General features: G+C 43.5%; 1 protein-coding gene across 4 annotated transcripts in view; it reads left to right on the forward strand.

Annotated features, from left to right (window-relative positions):
• LOC122540918 (synaptic vesicle glycoprotein 2B-like) overlaps window positions 1–14,377 on the forward strand; it is a 204,953-nt gene that overhangs the window by 153,893 nt on the left and 36,683 nt on the right. For all 4 annotated transcript variants that reach the window (XM_043677219.2, XM_043677216.2, XM_043677217.2 and 1 more), the window contains exons 3-4: window positions 10,574–10,754; window positions 12,593–12,744. In XM_043677219.2, coding sequence (XP_043533154.1) covers window positions 10,574–10,754; window positions 12,593–12,744 — 333 coding nt within the window. The remainder of the gene's footprint in view (window positions 1–10,573; window positions 10,755–12,592; window positions 12,745–14,377) is intronic.

A 14,377-nucleotide genomic window follows, 5' to 3' on the forward strand; every position in this document is an offset into this window, starting at 1 on the left:
CAAATATAAACTCTATAAATTGATTATTCCAATCTGGGAATGCAATCAGGTTTATGGCAAGGCCAGTTTCAACCAGTTTTTAAACCAGTGTGCAAAACTGTGGAACTGAGTTTGTGCTGGATATCACTTGTATTTGAAATTCCTTGGTTTACTGGATGAATTGTGCTGGACATACCAACACAATCAAACAGAAACTTTTGCCCTGGATTTCTACATCTCATTGCAAGCTTCATTGGCCACATTTTAAGTTCGAGACTGTGGGTTCAAATCCTTTAGGGATCTGAGACACAATCTAAGCTGAAACCCTCAATGTCAACAAAACAAAAGAGCAGGTCATTGACTTCAGGAAGCAACGTGGAGGGCATGCCTCTGTCTGTATCAATGGTGCTGAGGTGGAGGTGTTTGAGAGCATTATGTTCCTGGGAGTGATGATCACCAACAATCTGTCCTGGTCCACTCATGGTCAAGAAAGCATAACCATGGCACCACTTCCTCAGGAGGCTAAGGAAATTCGGCATGTCTGTAAAGATTCTTAACGATTTTTATAGATGCACCACAGAAAGCATTCTATCATGGCTTGGTATGGCAACTGCTCTGCTAAGGATTGTAAGAAACTATAGGACGTTGTGAACATAGGCTAGTCTATCACACATACCGACCTTCCATCCGTTGACTCCATCTACATTTCTCACTGCTGCAGGAGGGAAGCCAATATCATCAAAGGCCCCTCCCACCCCGGTTAGAATCTCTTCCAACCTCTTCTAATTGGGCAGAAGATACAAAAGCTTAAACACATGGACCAACAGGTCCAAGAACAGCTTCTTCCCCGCTGCTATCAGACTTTCTAAATGGACCTATCAGATTTTAAATTTAAATGTTGATCTCACTCTTTGTGCATCTTCTCTTCAGCTGTAACATTATATTCTTTGTTCTGTTCTGTTACCCTAATGCACCTTGTATGGTGTGATCTATCTGTACTGCATGCAAAACAAAACTTTTTGCTGTATCTTGGTTCATGCGACAGTAATAAATCAAACCAAAAAAGGAGAAATGTTAAACATTCTGCTCTAATAAATAGAAAAATATCCCTCCGTACTATTGAAAGAAAGTTGGAGAGTTTTCTTAAAATCATAAAATCCCTACAGTGTAGAAGCAGGCCATTTAGCCTGTCAAGTCCACATCAATCCTCTGAAGAGCATCCCACCCAGACCCACCTCTTCCCTATATTTTCCACAGCTAACCCACCTAACCCTGAACACCATGGGCAATTTAACATGGCCAAATGACCGAACCTGCTCATCTTTGGACTGTAGGAGGAAACCCATGCAGACACAATGAGAATGTGCAAACTCCATACAGACGATTGCCCAAGGGTGGAATCTGGGTCCTGGCACTGTATGGCAGCAGTGCTATCCACTGAGCCACCATGCCACTCCTTGGTTCACTTTCTCCCTCCACCAAGATGAACCAATACACTCACTGATAAGTCCTTAGATAGTTTGTAGGATCTTGCTGTATACAAGCTGTTCACTATTTGCTGATGGAGGAACAGTGGTAGCATTCCAAAAGTAACTGATTATACATTTTGCAAGTAACCTCTGAAAAAGATTTCATTCACCTCAACAAACATTTCTCCTACCATTGAATTTTGCCACTGTGAATCAAGTGGGCAGGTTCCCTGTATCATAGGCATGTCATCGTTCTAAATTCTTTTAATGTGCTATAAGACTTATGATCAAAACAGAGTATCACGGTCATGATGATGGATCATAATGCCCAGATAGCCTACAAACCTTTCATTACAAAGGGCAGAAGTTTTTTTTGGGCGATGAGCCAGTTTTGTTGAAATCCATGGAGCACTATCTTTCTGCATGCTTTTGGGATTTTCTGACTGCATTTGGTGACTAACTACCCCACATGGTACCCCCTTGCCCAATTCTATCCCCATCCTACCGCTTGCCAGGTCAGGAACAATCTGTAGTGCCAGGATATCCCAGGATGCATCCTTGCTTTGCACCCAGCCAATCACAGTCAGTCCAGAACTGCCTTGCACTGTGCCTGACATTTCCACCAGACATTGCAAAGAAGGGAAAATCAGCATTCCACTTTGTGGGTCGAAACCCAGAGGTCCTGCTGGAGGAGGTGGGAAGTTTAGTTAAAAGATGCAGCAAGTTGTTCCCGACATCGAGATTAGCCTCGCTGAACACTTTTTAGGTTAGATTCCCTACAGTGTGGAAACAGACCATTTGGACTTGTCGTTATACTGCTATCTTACTCACCTTACCCCACACTTAGATTAGATTACCTACAGTGTGGAAACAGGCCCTTCGGCCCTACAAGTCTACACCGACCCTCCGAAGAGTAACCCACCCAGACCCATTTTCCTTCTGACTAATGCACCTAAACACCTGTGGACAATTTCGCATGGCCAATTCACCTGACCTGCACATCATTGGAACGTGGAAGGAAACCAGAGCACTCAGAGGAAACCCACACAGACACAGGGAGAATGTGCAAACTCCACACAGACAGTCGCCCACAGCTGGCATCGAACCTGGGACCCTGGCGCTGTGAGGCAGCAGTGCTAACCACTGAGCCACCTGTGTTCACATTTCTACGGTTCTGCCCAACATAATCTTTAAAAAGAAAACTTAGTGCCAAAACTTGACTGAGAATGGAAATTCTGAACAATGTAATTCTGCCTTGAGGGACATCATGGAATGTCACACCTGGCAGGTGTCAAGGAAGCCTCACAAAGAGAGACTTCAAAAGGCTGAAGTATAAGACAAACTAATTTTTTCCTCTCAGAAGTACAACATCTTCCGTAGACTATATTCTAGACAGAGAGAATAGGATCAAGAAAGACATTTTCATTTTTACCCTTTTCGGGATGTAGAAACTGCAACCTGTAGTCTGTGTGTGGTAATGGACTTTCATGCTAGTGTGTGTGTACTAATGTGCTGTGAGGGTCACAGCTTGGTGGCAGGCATTAAACACTCCAGCACTGCAGATGAAAAGGTAAAGGCATTCTCCTGCTCTGAATGCTGCTGGTCATTTCACATCGGGGAGAAACAGAACAAAAGAATTTAAGCTAACTGCAAAACCAAGAGTATCCATCAATGTCAATGTTACTAGCATCATCCATTGGAAGATCCACAACAGAGCCTTGTCTGCTTTTCACAGAACTCGGACTGATCCATATATGTGTTTTGGCTTTTATCTTTTATGTGCTTGCCTCTCATTTTAATCTATATGTATTGCATTTTTATGTCTTCTAATAGAGTTATAGAGTCATGCAGCACGGAAGCTTACCATTCGGTACAACCAGTCCATGCTGAACATAATCCCAAACTAAACTAAGCCCATTTGTCTGCTCCTCGCCCATATCCCTCCAAAGTTTTCCTATTCATTTATCTATCCAAATGTCTTGTCATTGTACCCACATCTGCCACTTAGAGTCATAGAGCTGTACAGCACGGAAACAGACCCTTCGACCTAAGTCGTCCATGCTGACCAGATATCCTAAATTAATCTACTCCCATTTTCCTGCACTTGGCCCATGTCCCTCTAAACCCTTCCTTTTCATGAACCCATCCACATGTCTTTTAAATGTTAAAATTGTACCAGCCTCCACCACCTCCCCTGGCAGCTCATTCTGTACATGCACCATCCTCTGTGTGAACAAGTTGCCCCTTAGATCCCTTTTTATTTCTTTCCCCTCTCACCTTAAACCTATGCCCTCTAGTTTTGGACTCCCCTATCCTGGGGGAAAGACGTTTGGTATTCACCCTATTCCATGCCCCTCCTGATTTTATAAATTTCTATAAGGTCACCTCTTGGCCTCTAATGCTCCAGGGTGGCACAGGTAACACTGCAGCCTTACAGTGCCAGGGACCCGGGTTTAATTCCAGCCTTGGGCGACGGTCTGTGTGGAGTTTGCATATTCTCCCTGTGTATGCATGGGTTTCCTTCCACAATCCAAAGAGGTACAGGTTAGGTGGGTTGGCTGTGCTAAATTGTCCATAGTGTTTAGGGATGTGTAGGTAATGTGCATTAGTTTGGGGTAAATGTAGAATAGTAAGGGAATGGGTCTGGGTGGGTTACTCTTGGGACGGTGGTGGACTTGTAGGCCGAATGGCCTGTTTTCACACTGTAGAGATTCTATGATTCCAAAATAGCCCCAGCCTATTCAACCTCTCCCAATAGCTCAAACGCTTCAACCCTGGTAACATGCTTGTAAATCTTTTCTGAACTTGTTCAAGTTTCACAACATCCTTTCTAATTGCTGGCAATTCAAGAAAACCTGGCTTCTTTTAAAACATAAACAGTTTTTGTTTGGAAAAAGGCATCTACAAGTGAAGGATTCCTTTTTTAAATTAACCTACCAAGGTGAATAAAGAAGAACAGACAATCCATTCCTCCTGTCCGGAGCTAATCAATTTGGGGTATCCCATAATAAACAGGGAAACCTGTCCTGGGGATTGGTCATAACATTCAGTTGTGCATTTGGTGGAGTCCTGTCTACAATGGCTGCACCAAACTCTGAATCTCCAGATGAATTTAGACTTGTTTTGTTGAGTACTAAGAAACTGAAAACCAATTCAGTCTGGTTTTTACTTCATTAAAGGTCAGTTAATTGAACCTTGGCTTTTGACACCATGCATATCAAACTGTGCTTAGGAAACTGCATTTGGTGTGAGTGAGAAATTATTAGATAAAAGCCAACAGCATGACATGAGATCAAAGCTTCACTGTGGCCCTGAGTTACACCAGCCAGTATGGCTTCCAGCATGTGTTGTCTTATCTAATGTCAGCTTGGTCGATGTAGGCTGTCTCAGTACATTTATGGGCTTGGGTTGAGGAAACAAAAGTATCAGACTTGTGGGCAAGCTGGAAGTCTTGCCAAATCTGATTCTGGAATGGAAATTCTGAATAATGTAATTCAGTGACTGTCTGAAAGGCCAATGTGAATTATCCTCAGCCTTGAGGGAGACCGGAATGTCACCCAGTCAAGTGGTGGTGGTAGTGTCCAATCAGGTGATGGGGGAGGAGATCGGAGAAAGAGCCATTGTCCTGGCATTGGCTGTGAAAAATGTTCTTCATTCCTGCTGACTTCAAATGAATTTTCTAAAAATAAAATTGAAATTTTTCCAGTTGTGTCTATGACTGATTACCCTGGCTATCAGAAAGGTTAAGGTCAGTGGATGGGTCTTTAGGCCTGTTTTACGTGGCCATCAGGGATGCCTTAAATAATGTTTAACTACGTATCCAGGCAGGATATGTTTCAGGAAGCCTTGGGGTTCTCGGATTTGTGACACTTAACCTTGCATTTCCACCTCTCTTTTCTTCTCCTTATGCACTCCAAGGCTTAAATCTCTTTAAGCTAGTCTTTGATTGTCTGTCACAGTATTTCTTTATGTGCCTTGGTGTTCTATTGAAGACAATAGAGGTTGATTAGTTCGGCTGGCCGGATGGCTGGTTTTTGATGTAGATACTAATAGAATGGGCTCAATTCCCATCATCAGCTGAGTTCACTACCTGCTTTCACAACTTTGCCCTTCACATGAACTGTGGTGACCCAGTTGACCCTGTCTAATAAGAGAGCAGCCTTATACTTTTCTGAGATTAAGGTGATGACTATTACTGTATAACTGCATGTTGCTGTTGTAAAATGTAATATGTTCTGACATCTCGGCCATCAACTTTGTTTCTCCTCAAAGACACACAACAGCATTACTTCAAGGTGTCTAGCAATATGCATCATCACCCTGAGCTGTGTCTGATACAAAGCAATCTTCTATTTCAGAGCAATCTTTGCTGATTTGCTGGAATACATTGGTTCAGGAGTGGCTCAAGTGTGAGGTGTAAAGAAACTATTAACTGGCTGAATCATCAGAGATGGTGAAATGGTTTTGGAATAGTCTCCTCTTTGCTGTTCCTTTTGTATTTCCTTTTGACTATACATTAGTGAACCATTTACAATGGATAGAAATCGAAACCATTGACTTTAATGGGAATGATTTTCTGCTACATTGAGCTTGACAAATTTGTATTGATTGATGTGATGAGTCAATGACTCTGTTGTTTCACCAGGCTACATGATGACAGGAAGTAATTGAAGTGGACTGTGCTCTATTCTCATCCAGTGACCTATAAGACCATAAGACATAGGAGCAGAAATTAGGCCATTCAGCCTATCGAATCTGCTCTGCCATTCAATCATGGCTGATATGTTTCTGAACCCCAGTCTCCTGCTTTCTCTCTATAACCCTTGATCCCCTTGACAATCAGGAACCTATCTACATGTTAAATATACTCAATGACCTAGCCTCCACAGTCTTCTGTGGTAGTGAGTTCCATAGATTCACCACTCTCTGGCTCAAGAAGTTTCTCTGTATCTCCATTCTAAAAGGTCATCACTTTACTCTAAGGCTTTGCCCCTGGGTCGTAGTCTTTCCTACCAATGGAACGTCTTCCCAACATCTACTCTGTCCAGAGCTGAAAATGTGTTGCTGAAAAAGCACAGCAGGTCAGGCAGCATCCAAGGAACAGGAGAATCGACGTTTCGGGTATAAGCTCTTCTTCAGGAATGAGGAAAGTGTGTCCAGCAGGCTAAGATAAAAGGTAGGGAGGAGGGACTTGGGGGGAGGGCCCCTTCTCTCCTCCCTACCTTTTATCTTAGCCTACTGGACACACTTTCCTCATTCCTGAAGAAGGGCTTATACCCGAAACGTCGATTCTCCTGTTCCTTGGATGCTGCCTGACCTGCTGTGCTTTTCCAGCAACACATTTTCAGCTCTGATCGCCAGCATCTCCAGTCCTCACTTTCTCCTCTACTCTGTCCAGGCCATTCAGTATTCTGTAAGTTTCAATTAGATCCCCTCTCATCCTCAGAATTCTTTCCAAAACGTTGCTGACCACAGACTTAAAATTGACTGGTCTGTAATTTCCAGGGATTTCCCTATTACCTTTGGAGGTGGCATGGTGGCTTCGTGGTTAGCACTGCTGCCTCACAGCACCAGGATCCCAGGTTCGATTCCAACCTCGGGTGACTGTCTGTGTGGAGTTTGCCATTCTCCCGTGTCTGCGTGGGTTTCCACTGGGTACTCCGGTTTCCTCCCACAGTCCTAAGATGTGCAAGTCAAGTGAATTGGCCATGCTAAATTGCCCAAGTGTTAGGTGCATTAGTCAGAGAGAAATGGGTCTGGTTGGGTTACTCTTTGGAGGGTGGGTTTGGACTTGTTGGGCTGAAGGACCTGTTTCTACACTGTAGGGAATCTAATCCTTCTAAACTCCATAGAGTCAGAGTCATCATATGTTAAGCTTTTCATTCCTGGGACCATTCTCATGAACTTCCTCTGAATCTGGTCCAGGGCCAATATATCCTTCCTGAGATCTAGGGCCCAAAACTGAGCGCAATACTCCAAATGTGGTCTGACCAGAGCCTTATAGAGCCTCAGAAGTACATCCCTGCTTTTATATTCAAGTCCTCTCAAAATAAATGCCATCATTGCATTTTCCTTCCTAACTACTGACTCAACCTGCAAGTTTATCTTGAGAGAATCCTGGACTAGAACTCCCAAGTCCCTTTGCCCTTTCTACTTCTGAATTTTATCCTCATTTAGAAAATAGTCCATGCCTCTATTCTTCTTATCAAAGTGCATGACCTCACACTTTCCCAAATTGTACTCCATCTGCCACTTCTTTGCCCACTCTCCTTACCGGTCCAAATCTTTCTGCAGCCTTCCCACCTCCTCAATGCTACCTGTCATTCTACCTAGCTTTGTAACATCTGCAAATGTAGCCAGAATGCCCTCAGCACCTTCATCTAGATCATTAATGTATAAAGTGAAATATTGTGGTCCCAACACTGACCCATGCGGAATACCACTTGTCACAGGCTGACATCCTGAGAAAGATCCTTTTATCCTCACTCTCTGCTTTCTGCCAGGCAGCCAGTCTTCAATCCATGCTGGCACCTTGCTTCTAACACCATGGGTCCTTACTTTACTCAGCAGCCTCCTGTGCGGCACCTTGTCAAAGGCCTTCTTGAAGTCCAGATAGATAACATCCATTGGTTCTCCTTGATCTAACCTGCTCACTACTTTCTCAAAGAATTCTAGCAGATTTGTCAGACGTGACCTCTGCTTGATGAAACCATGCTGACTTTGCCCTGTTTTACCATACACTTTCAAGTATTCAGAAATCTCATCCTTCATTATGGACTCCAATATCTTACCCATGCCTGAGATTAGGCTAATTGGCCTATAATTTTGCATCTTTTGCCTTATTCTCTTTTTAAATGGGTTCACATTAGTGATTTTTCAGTCCTCTGGGATCCTCCCTGACTCTAGTGATTCATGAAAGAACATGCCTCCACTATCTCTTCAGTTATCCTCCTTTGAAATCTAGGGTGTAGTCCATCAGGTCCAGGTGATTTATCCACCCTCAGGCTATTCAGGTTTTCTAGCACCTTCTCCTTGGTGATGGTCACCATACTAAGCTCTGCCCCCTCATTCTCTTGAATTTTTCGGATGACGCGAAGTAATTATTCAGTTCCTCAGCCATTTAATTAATTCCCACTACTATCTCTACAGCATTCATTTTCTAGTCGTCCAATGTCCACTTTTACTTCTCTTTTGCCCTTTATATATCCAAAGAAACTCATACACTCTTCCTTTATATTACTGGCTAGCTTACCCTCATATTTAATCTTCTCCCTCCTTATTTCTATTTTTGTTGCCTTCTGTTGGTCTTTGTTAGCTTTGCAATCCGCTGGTTTCCCACTGTCCTTCCCCAAATTATATGCTTTCTCTTTTGCTTTTATGCTAGCTCTGACTTCCCTAGTCAACCATGGTTTCCTCATCCTCCCTGTACCATGCTTCATTTTCCTCAGGATGAATCTCTGCTGTGTCTCCTGAATCACTCCCAGAAACTCCTGCCATTGCTGTTCCACTGTCTTTCCTGCTAGGCTCCTCTTCCATTCAAATCTGCTCAGCTCTTCCCTGATGCCTCTGTAGTTGCCTTTATTCAGCTGTAATACCTTTACCTCTGATTCTATATTCTCCCTCTAAAATTGCAGAATAAATTCAATCATATTATAATCACTGCCTCCTAAGGATTCCTTCACCTTAAGCTCTTCTATATTAGGTACAAACCGTAAAGGCTTGTAGTGGGCACAGGGGCTCCACTCCACTGAGTTACCCTAGCGTTTTGAGAGATTCTCCCTAGTGGTGTGGCTTAGGTGGACACAGACCCAGGATAATGATGTGATTGAGAAGATGATGGGAGATGTTTTAGACTCTTCAGCTTGATATTGTCCTTTGATTGTGACCTTGGAGCACCCAAGCGGAAAGGGGTCCCAGCAAACCTGGAGAACAGACTTGTTCAGCAACCTTCTTCAGAAATGCCCCAACAATATTTTAGGTGATTGCTGAGGGCGTGATTAATCCAGAATCCCAGGTAATGTTCTGGGGATCCGGATTTGAATCCTATCATGGCAGATGATAGAATTTGAATTCAGTTAAAAAATCTGGAATTAAGAGGCTAGTGACCACGAAGCAGTTGTCGATTGTCAAATAAGAAACCCTATCTGGTTCACAAATGTCCTTTAGAGAAGGACATCATTACCTGGTCTGATCTGCATGTGACTCCAGACCCATGGCAATGTGGTTGACTCTCGCCTGCCTTGGCAACTTGGCAATAAATGCTGGCCCTGCCAGTGACACTCATATCCTGGGAGGGAATAAGAAAAAGCTATTATAAAAAGATATTCCAACAGCAGCCAGAAGTTCCTAATGCAAGTGGGGAGGTGAAGTATTCAAGGTTCTGTCAGGGTGCAGGCCTATGCCAGGTGAATGAGCCAGGATTGTTCTCTACTTCATACATCTAATCTCTGGAACTACTCAATAGCAGGATGCTTTGTGGTAACTCAGAGAAGAAATTGGCCCATAATAATCCAAAGCCCAGTGAACCATTACTTAGACTTTGCCTATCTTCTCCTGAAGTTGCTAATATATATTAAGCCATGACTTCATACCCACCTTCAGGAGCTCCTTGTAGGTGGTGATACTGAATGCCATTAAGTAGGGCCATAGAGTCATAGAGATATACAGCATGGAAACAGACTCTTCGGTCCAACTTGTCCATGCCGCCCAGATATGGTTATCCCAGCTGAGTCTAATCTTGCCCTCACTCAGTGCCCTTGTATGTTTATGGTTTAACTGCAAGAGTTAATGGATGGCACCGACCCTTCGTAAGCAGACGGTCATAGTTCAGGGCTTAACTAAAATCATTCTTTTGATGCGATGTTGAACCAAGTTACTTTCTGCTTGTTAAAATGGATGTTAAAGCTTGAATATATTTTAAGGGAAGCAATGAGTTCACCCGGAGACCCAACCAGCCAATACCAACAAAAAAGAAGAATAATTTGATATGTTTGGGATCATTCTGGGTGCAGAATTAGCTGGTGTGTTTGGTCACGTAACAACATTTACATCATTCAAACCAAAGTTCAATCTATGAGGAAAAATTTAATATGATTGTTATTAATCTCCTTATTACTGTTTTTCAGGCTTGATAGTATACTTGGGAATGATGGTAGGAGCCTTTGTCTGGGGTGGTCTGGCAGACAAAATGGGCAGAAGATATTGTCTGATGATTGCCCTCAGCATCAATGGAGTCTTTATCATCTTTTCATCATTTGTCCAGGGCTATGGTATATTCCTGTTCTGCCGACTACTTTCAGGAGCTGGGTAAGGGATATGAATCTTTTGAAACAAGGTATTGACACAGAGATATTGCATTTGAGTACTAGCTAGTCATTCTTGTTAGCATTCTTGTTCCTGGGTTGGACACACACACTGTTGTGTATTGCCCCTGAGTAAAACTAATACACGCTGTGCTGCAGACATTCATGAATGGACTATGTTTATTTACTCCTCCCCCCTCACTTCTCTCCAAGGCCCCAAAGGAAACTTCCATATCCGCCACAGATTCACCTGCACCTCCACCCACATCATCTACTGCATCCGCTGCAGCCGGTGTGGCCTCCTCTATATTGGGGAGACAGGTCGCCTACTTGCGGAGCGATTCAGAGAGCACCTCTGGGCCACCCGGACGAACCAACCCAACCACCCTGTAGCACAGCATTTCAACTCCCCCTCCCACTCCACCGAGGATATGCAGGTCATTGGACTCATCCACCGCCAAACCACAACAACGCGACGGTCGGAGGAGGAGCGTCTTATCTTCCGACTGGGAACCCTCCAACCACAGGGGATGAACTTGGACTTCACCAGTTTCTTCATCCCCCCCTCCCCCCACCTTGTCTCAGCCGAATCCCTCTAGCCCGGCACCGCCTTCCTGACCTGCAGTCTTCTTCTTGACCTCTCCGCCTCCATCCTACTCCGACCTATCACCCTCACCTTGACCTCTTTCCACCTATCACATTTCCAACGCCCCTCCTCCAAGTCCCTCCTCCCTACCTTTTATCTTCTCCTGCTGAACACTCTCTGCTCATTCTTGAAGAAGGGCCTGTGCCCGAAACGTCGAATCTCCTGTTCCCTGGATGCTGCCTGACCTGCTGTGCTGTTCCAGCAATAAAGTTTCAACTATGTTTATTTACTCCCAGTAGAGAGAGAGATATATCAAAATGCACAGACTTTGCAATGTACAACACATGCCAATTTATGAATTTGCAGCTATCTCTCCTGCATATACCTGCAGGAGATGAGAGTGCTGTATTGTATGCCGATTTGCACCATGCTTCTTCAGTTTCTGGAATGATGATTGGGTCCTCTGCTCACAAAGTGTAACCTCAAGTGTGTCAAAAGAAATATCTTCTTCAAAATGATTTTGTGAAATTATACAATAAATTGAAAGGTGAAATTTAGCCTGATGCTTGGGCTGAGAATTTGATTCTGTGGAATTTGTAAGCAGCCTGATTTTGCCAATTTGTTCTTTCATCACTCAACGAAAAAAACCCAAAGAAACTCTGGATGCTGAAAATCAGAAACCAAAACAGAAATTGTCAGAAACACTCAGCGGGTCTGGCAGCATCTGTGGAGAGAAATCAGAGTTAACGTTTCATATCCAGTGACCTTTCTTCAGAACTCCAGAGCTGCTGAGATTTTCCAGCAATTCCTGTTCTTGCTTCTATTTATTACTCTTTCCCTCAGAGGCTCTGGTTAACACTAATTGTCCCAGTTACCAAAGAAGACAAACAGGAGGCTGGAAGAACACAGCAAGCCAGGCAGAATCAGGAGGTGGAGGAGTCGATGTTTTGGGTGTAACCCACCCAAAGATATAATTTGTACCATCAGATCATTTGGATCCAATCAACTCCCACTGCTGATTTGATATGCAGGAATGGAAAGTGGAGATTTTGGGAGCATTATCCATGGAAGAATCATGAAGAAGACCCAGTGCTACATTTTCAGAGCAACAGTGGACATTAATTGCAGCCTCATCTGCATTACCCATATGCCAAGGCCATAACAAAATAATTTATAATATTAAAATGAGCAGAAGGAAAATTTTAAAAGGAAATAAATTTACCCACAAGAATGCTTGTCATTTCTCTCTCTTTTAGTATCGGCGGCTCCATCCCCATTGTTTTCTCCTATTTCTCGGAATTCCTGGCTCGGGAGAAGCGAGGGGAGCATCTCAGCTGGCTCTGCATGTTCTGGATGGTGGGTGGGATTTACGCATCAGTGATGGCCTGGAGCATCATCCCACACTACGGTGAGTGTCACAATCCTTTCTCGACCCGTTATATGCATGCTCAGAGAGAGCGAGAATCTGAGGTGATGGCCTAGTAGTATTGCTGCTGGTCAATAATAGTAATAATTTGCTTTGAACCCCACCATGGCAGACGTTGGAAATTGAATTCAATGAAAAAATTTGGAATTTAGAATCTAATGAATAAAGATCACACAACACCAGGTTATAGTCCAATAGATTTATTTGGAAGCACTTGATTTCGGAGCGCAGCTCCTTCAATAGGTGATCAAACCACTTGATGAAAGAGCAGTGCTCCAAAAGCTTGTACTTCCAAATAAACCTGTTGGACTATAACCTGGTGTTGTGTGATTTTTAACTTTGTCCACTCCATTCCAACACCATCTCCCCCACATTGAATCTAATGGTGACTGCCATTAATTGTTGTTTTAAAAAAAACCCAAATGGCTCACTAATGTCCATTAGGGAAGGAGTTCATTTGTTGGAATCCAGAAGCCATGGCATTGTGGTTGATCCAGCTAGTGTGGGAACATTTTTGGCATCAGAAATTGTCTGTCCAGACAACTGAGCTAACAGGGGTACAATCACTGGAGGGTGGAGGCCTGGTGGTGATGGGGTGCTGGTGCCCCAATGAACTGAGCTTCAGATGGAGGTAACCCAGTTTCCTTTCTGCTTTTTAGCCCAAGCTGTTGGGCTGACCATCTTCTTCCCCTCTTCCCCATCTGACTGTAAGGTCTCATGGTCATCACACTGCCTGACCTCTCGGGTATTTCCAGCTTTGCTATTCTTATTTATGCCAGCACACTCCCATCACTAGTATGTTTCAAATAAAGGACGATCCACCAATCTTTATTAATTGCACAGAGTTTTGACGGGAAACTGCAAAGTGCAGCAGGGTGACAGAATGTCCTTTCACCTTGGGCTCAGCTCAGAATCCAGCCTAGACTGAAATAAAGAGCTTTCTCGCAGTTGCAAACTCCTGAAACAAAAGCAGACCGAGGCCATATATAGCACAGTCTGAAATTTGCAAAATCAGCTTAATCCGACAACCATCTATGGGGTTTGGTTTCATACCAGAGAGTATGTTTGCCTGATAAGACAGGTTCCATTTAGTTCAACCTTAATAGTGTCCTGTATTACGGGCTTTAGGTTTCTCAGTTTATTTTCAAGGACTTCACGAAGGCTGTTTTATGTCCCCTAGGGAGTGTCATCACTACAGACATCCACTCTCTGATTAGTATCCCTGTAAATGGATTCTGCAGGAAGCAGAGTATCAGTGATGTCTCATAGCTCACGTTACCATTGAAATTGAAAGGAGCTTCAAGGTTTAACAAGGATGTCAGCTGATGTTTCTGATCCAATCATGAGTGCACTGTTGCACTTATTAATATGGTATCTTTAAAAAGTTAGCTCCTGTGGTTAAGCAAAGAGAAATTGCAGCAATGATTTTTCCTGCAAGAATGCAGGAATGCTTTGAGTAATGTTACTAATACAGTGATTGCATGCAGCATGAATATTTCTGCTCATAGACCCATGCATTATCTGCAAACACCCAGTGCTTTGGGTCCAGTGGTCAGATTCATGACTTTGTGAGTGATGGGCTACAGAAAGAAAGCAGGAACAGAAGCTATGGTAA

Source organism: Chiloscyllium plagiosum, unplaced genomic scaffold (assembly GCF_037043375.1).
Source record: "Chiloscyllium plagiosum isolate Xiang-an unplaced genomic scaffold, Cpla_swu_hap1 HiC_scaffold_39, whole genome shotgun sequence".
NCBI lineage: Eukaryota > Metazoa > Chordata > Chondrichthyes > Orectolobiformes > Hemiscylliidae > Chiloscyllium > Chiloscyllium plagiosum.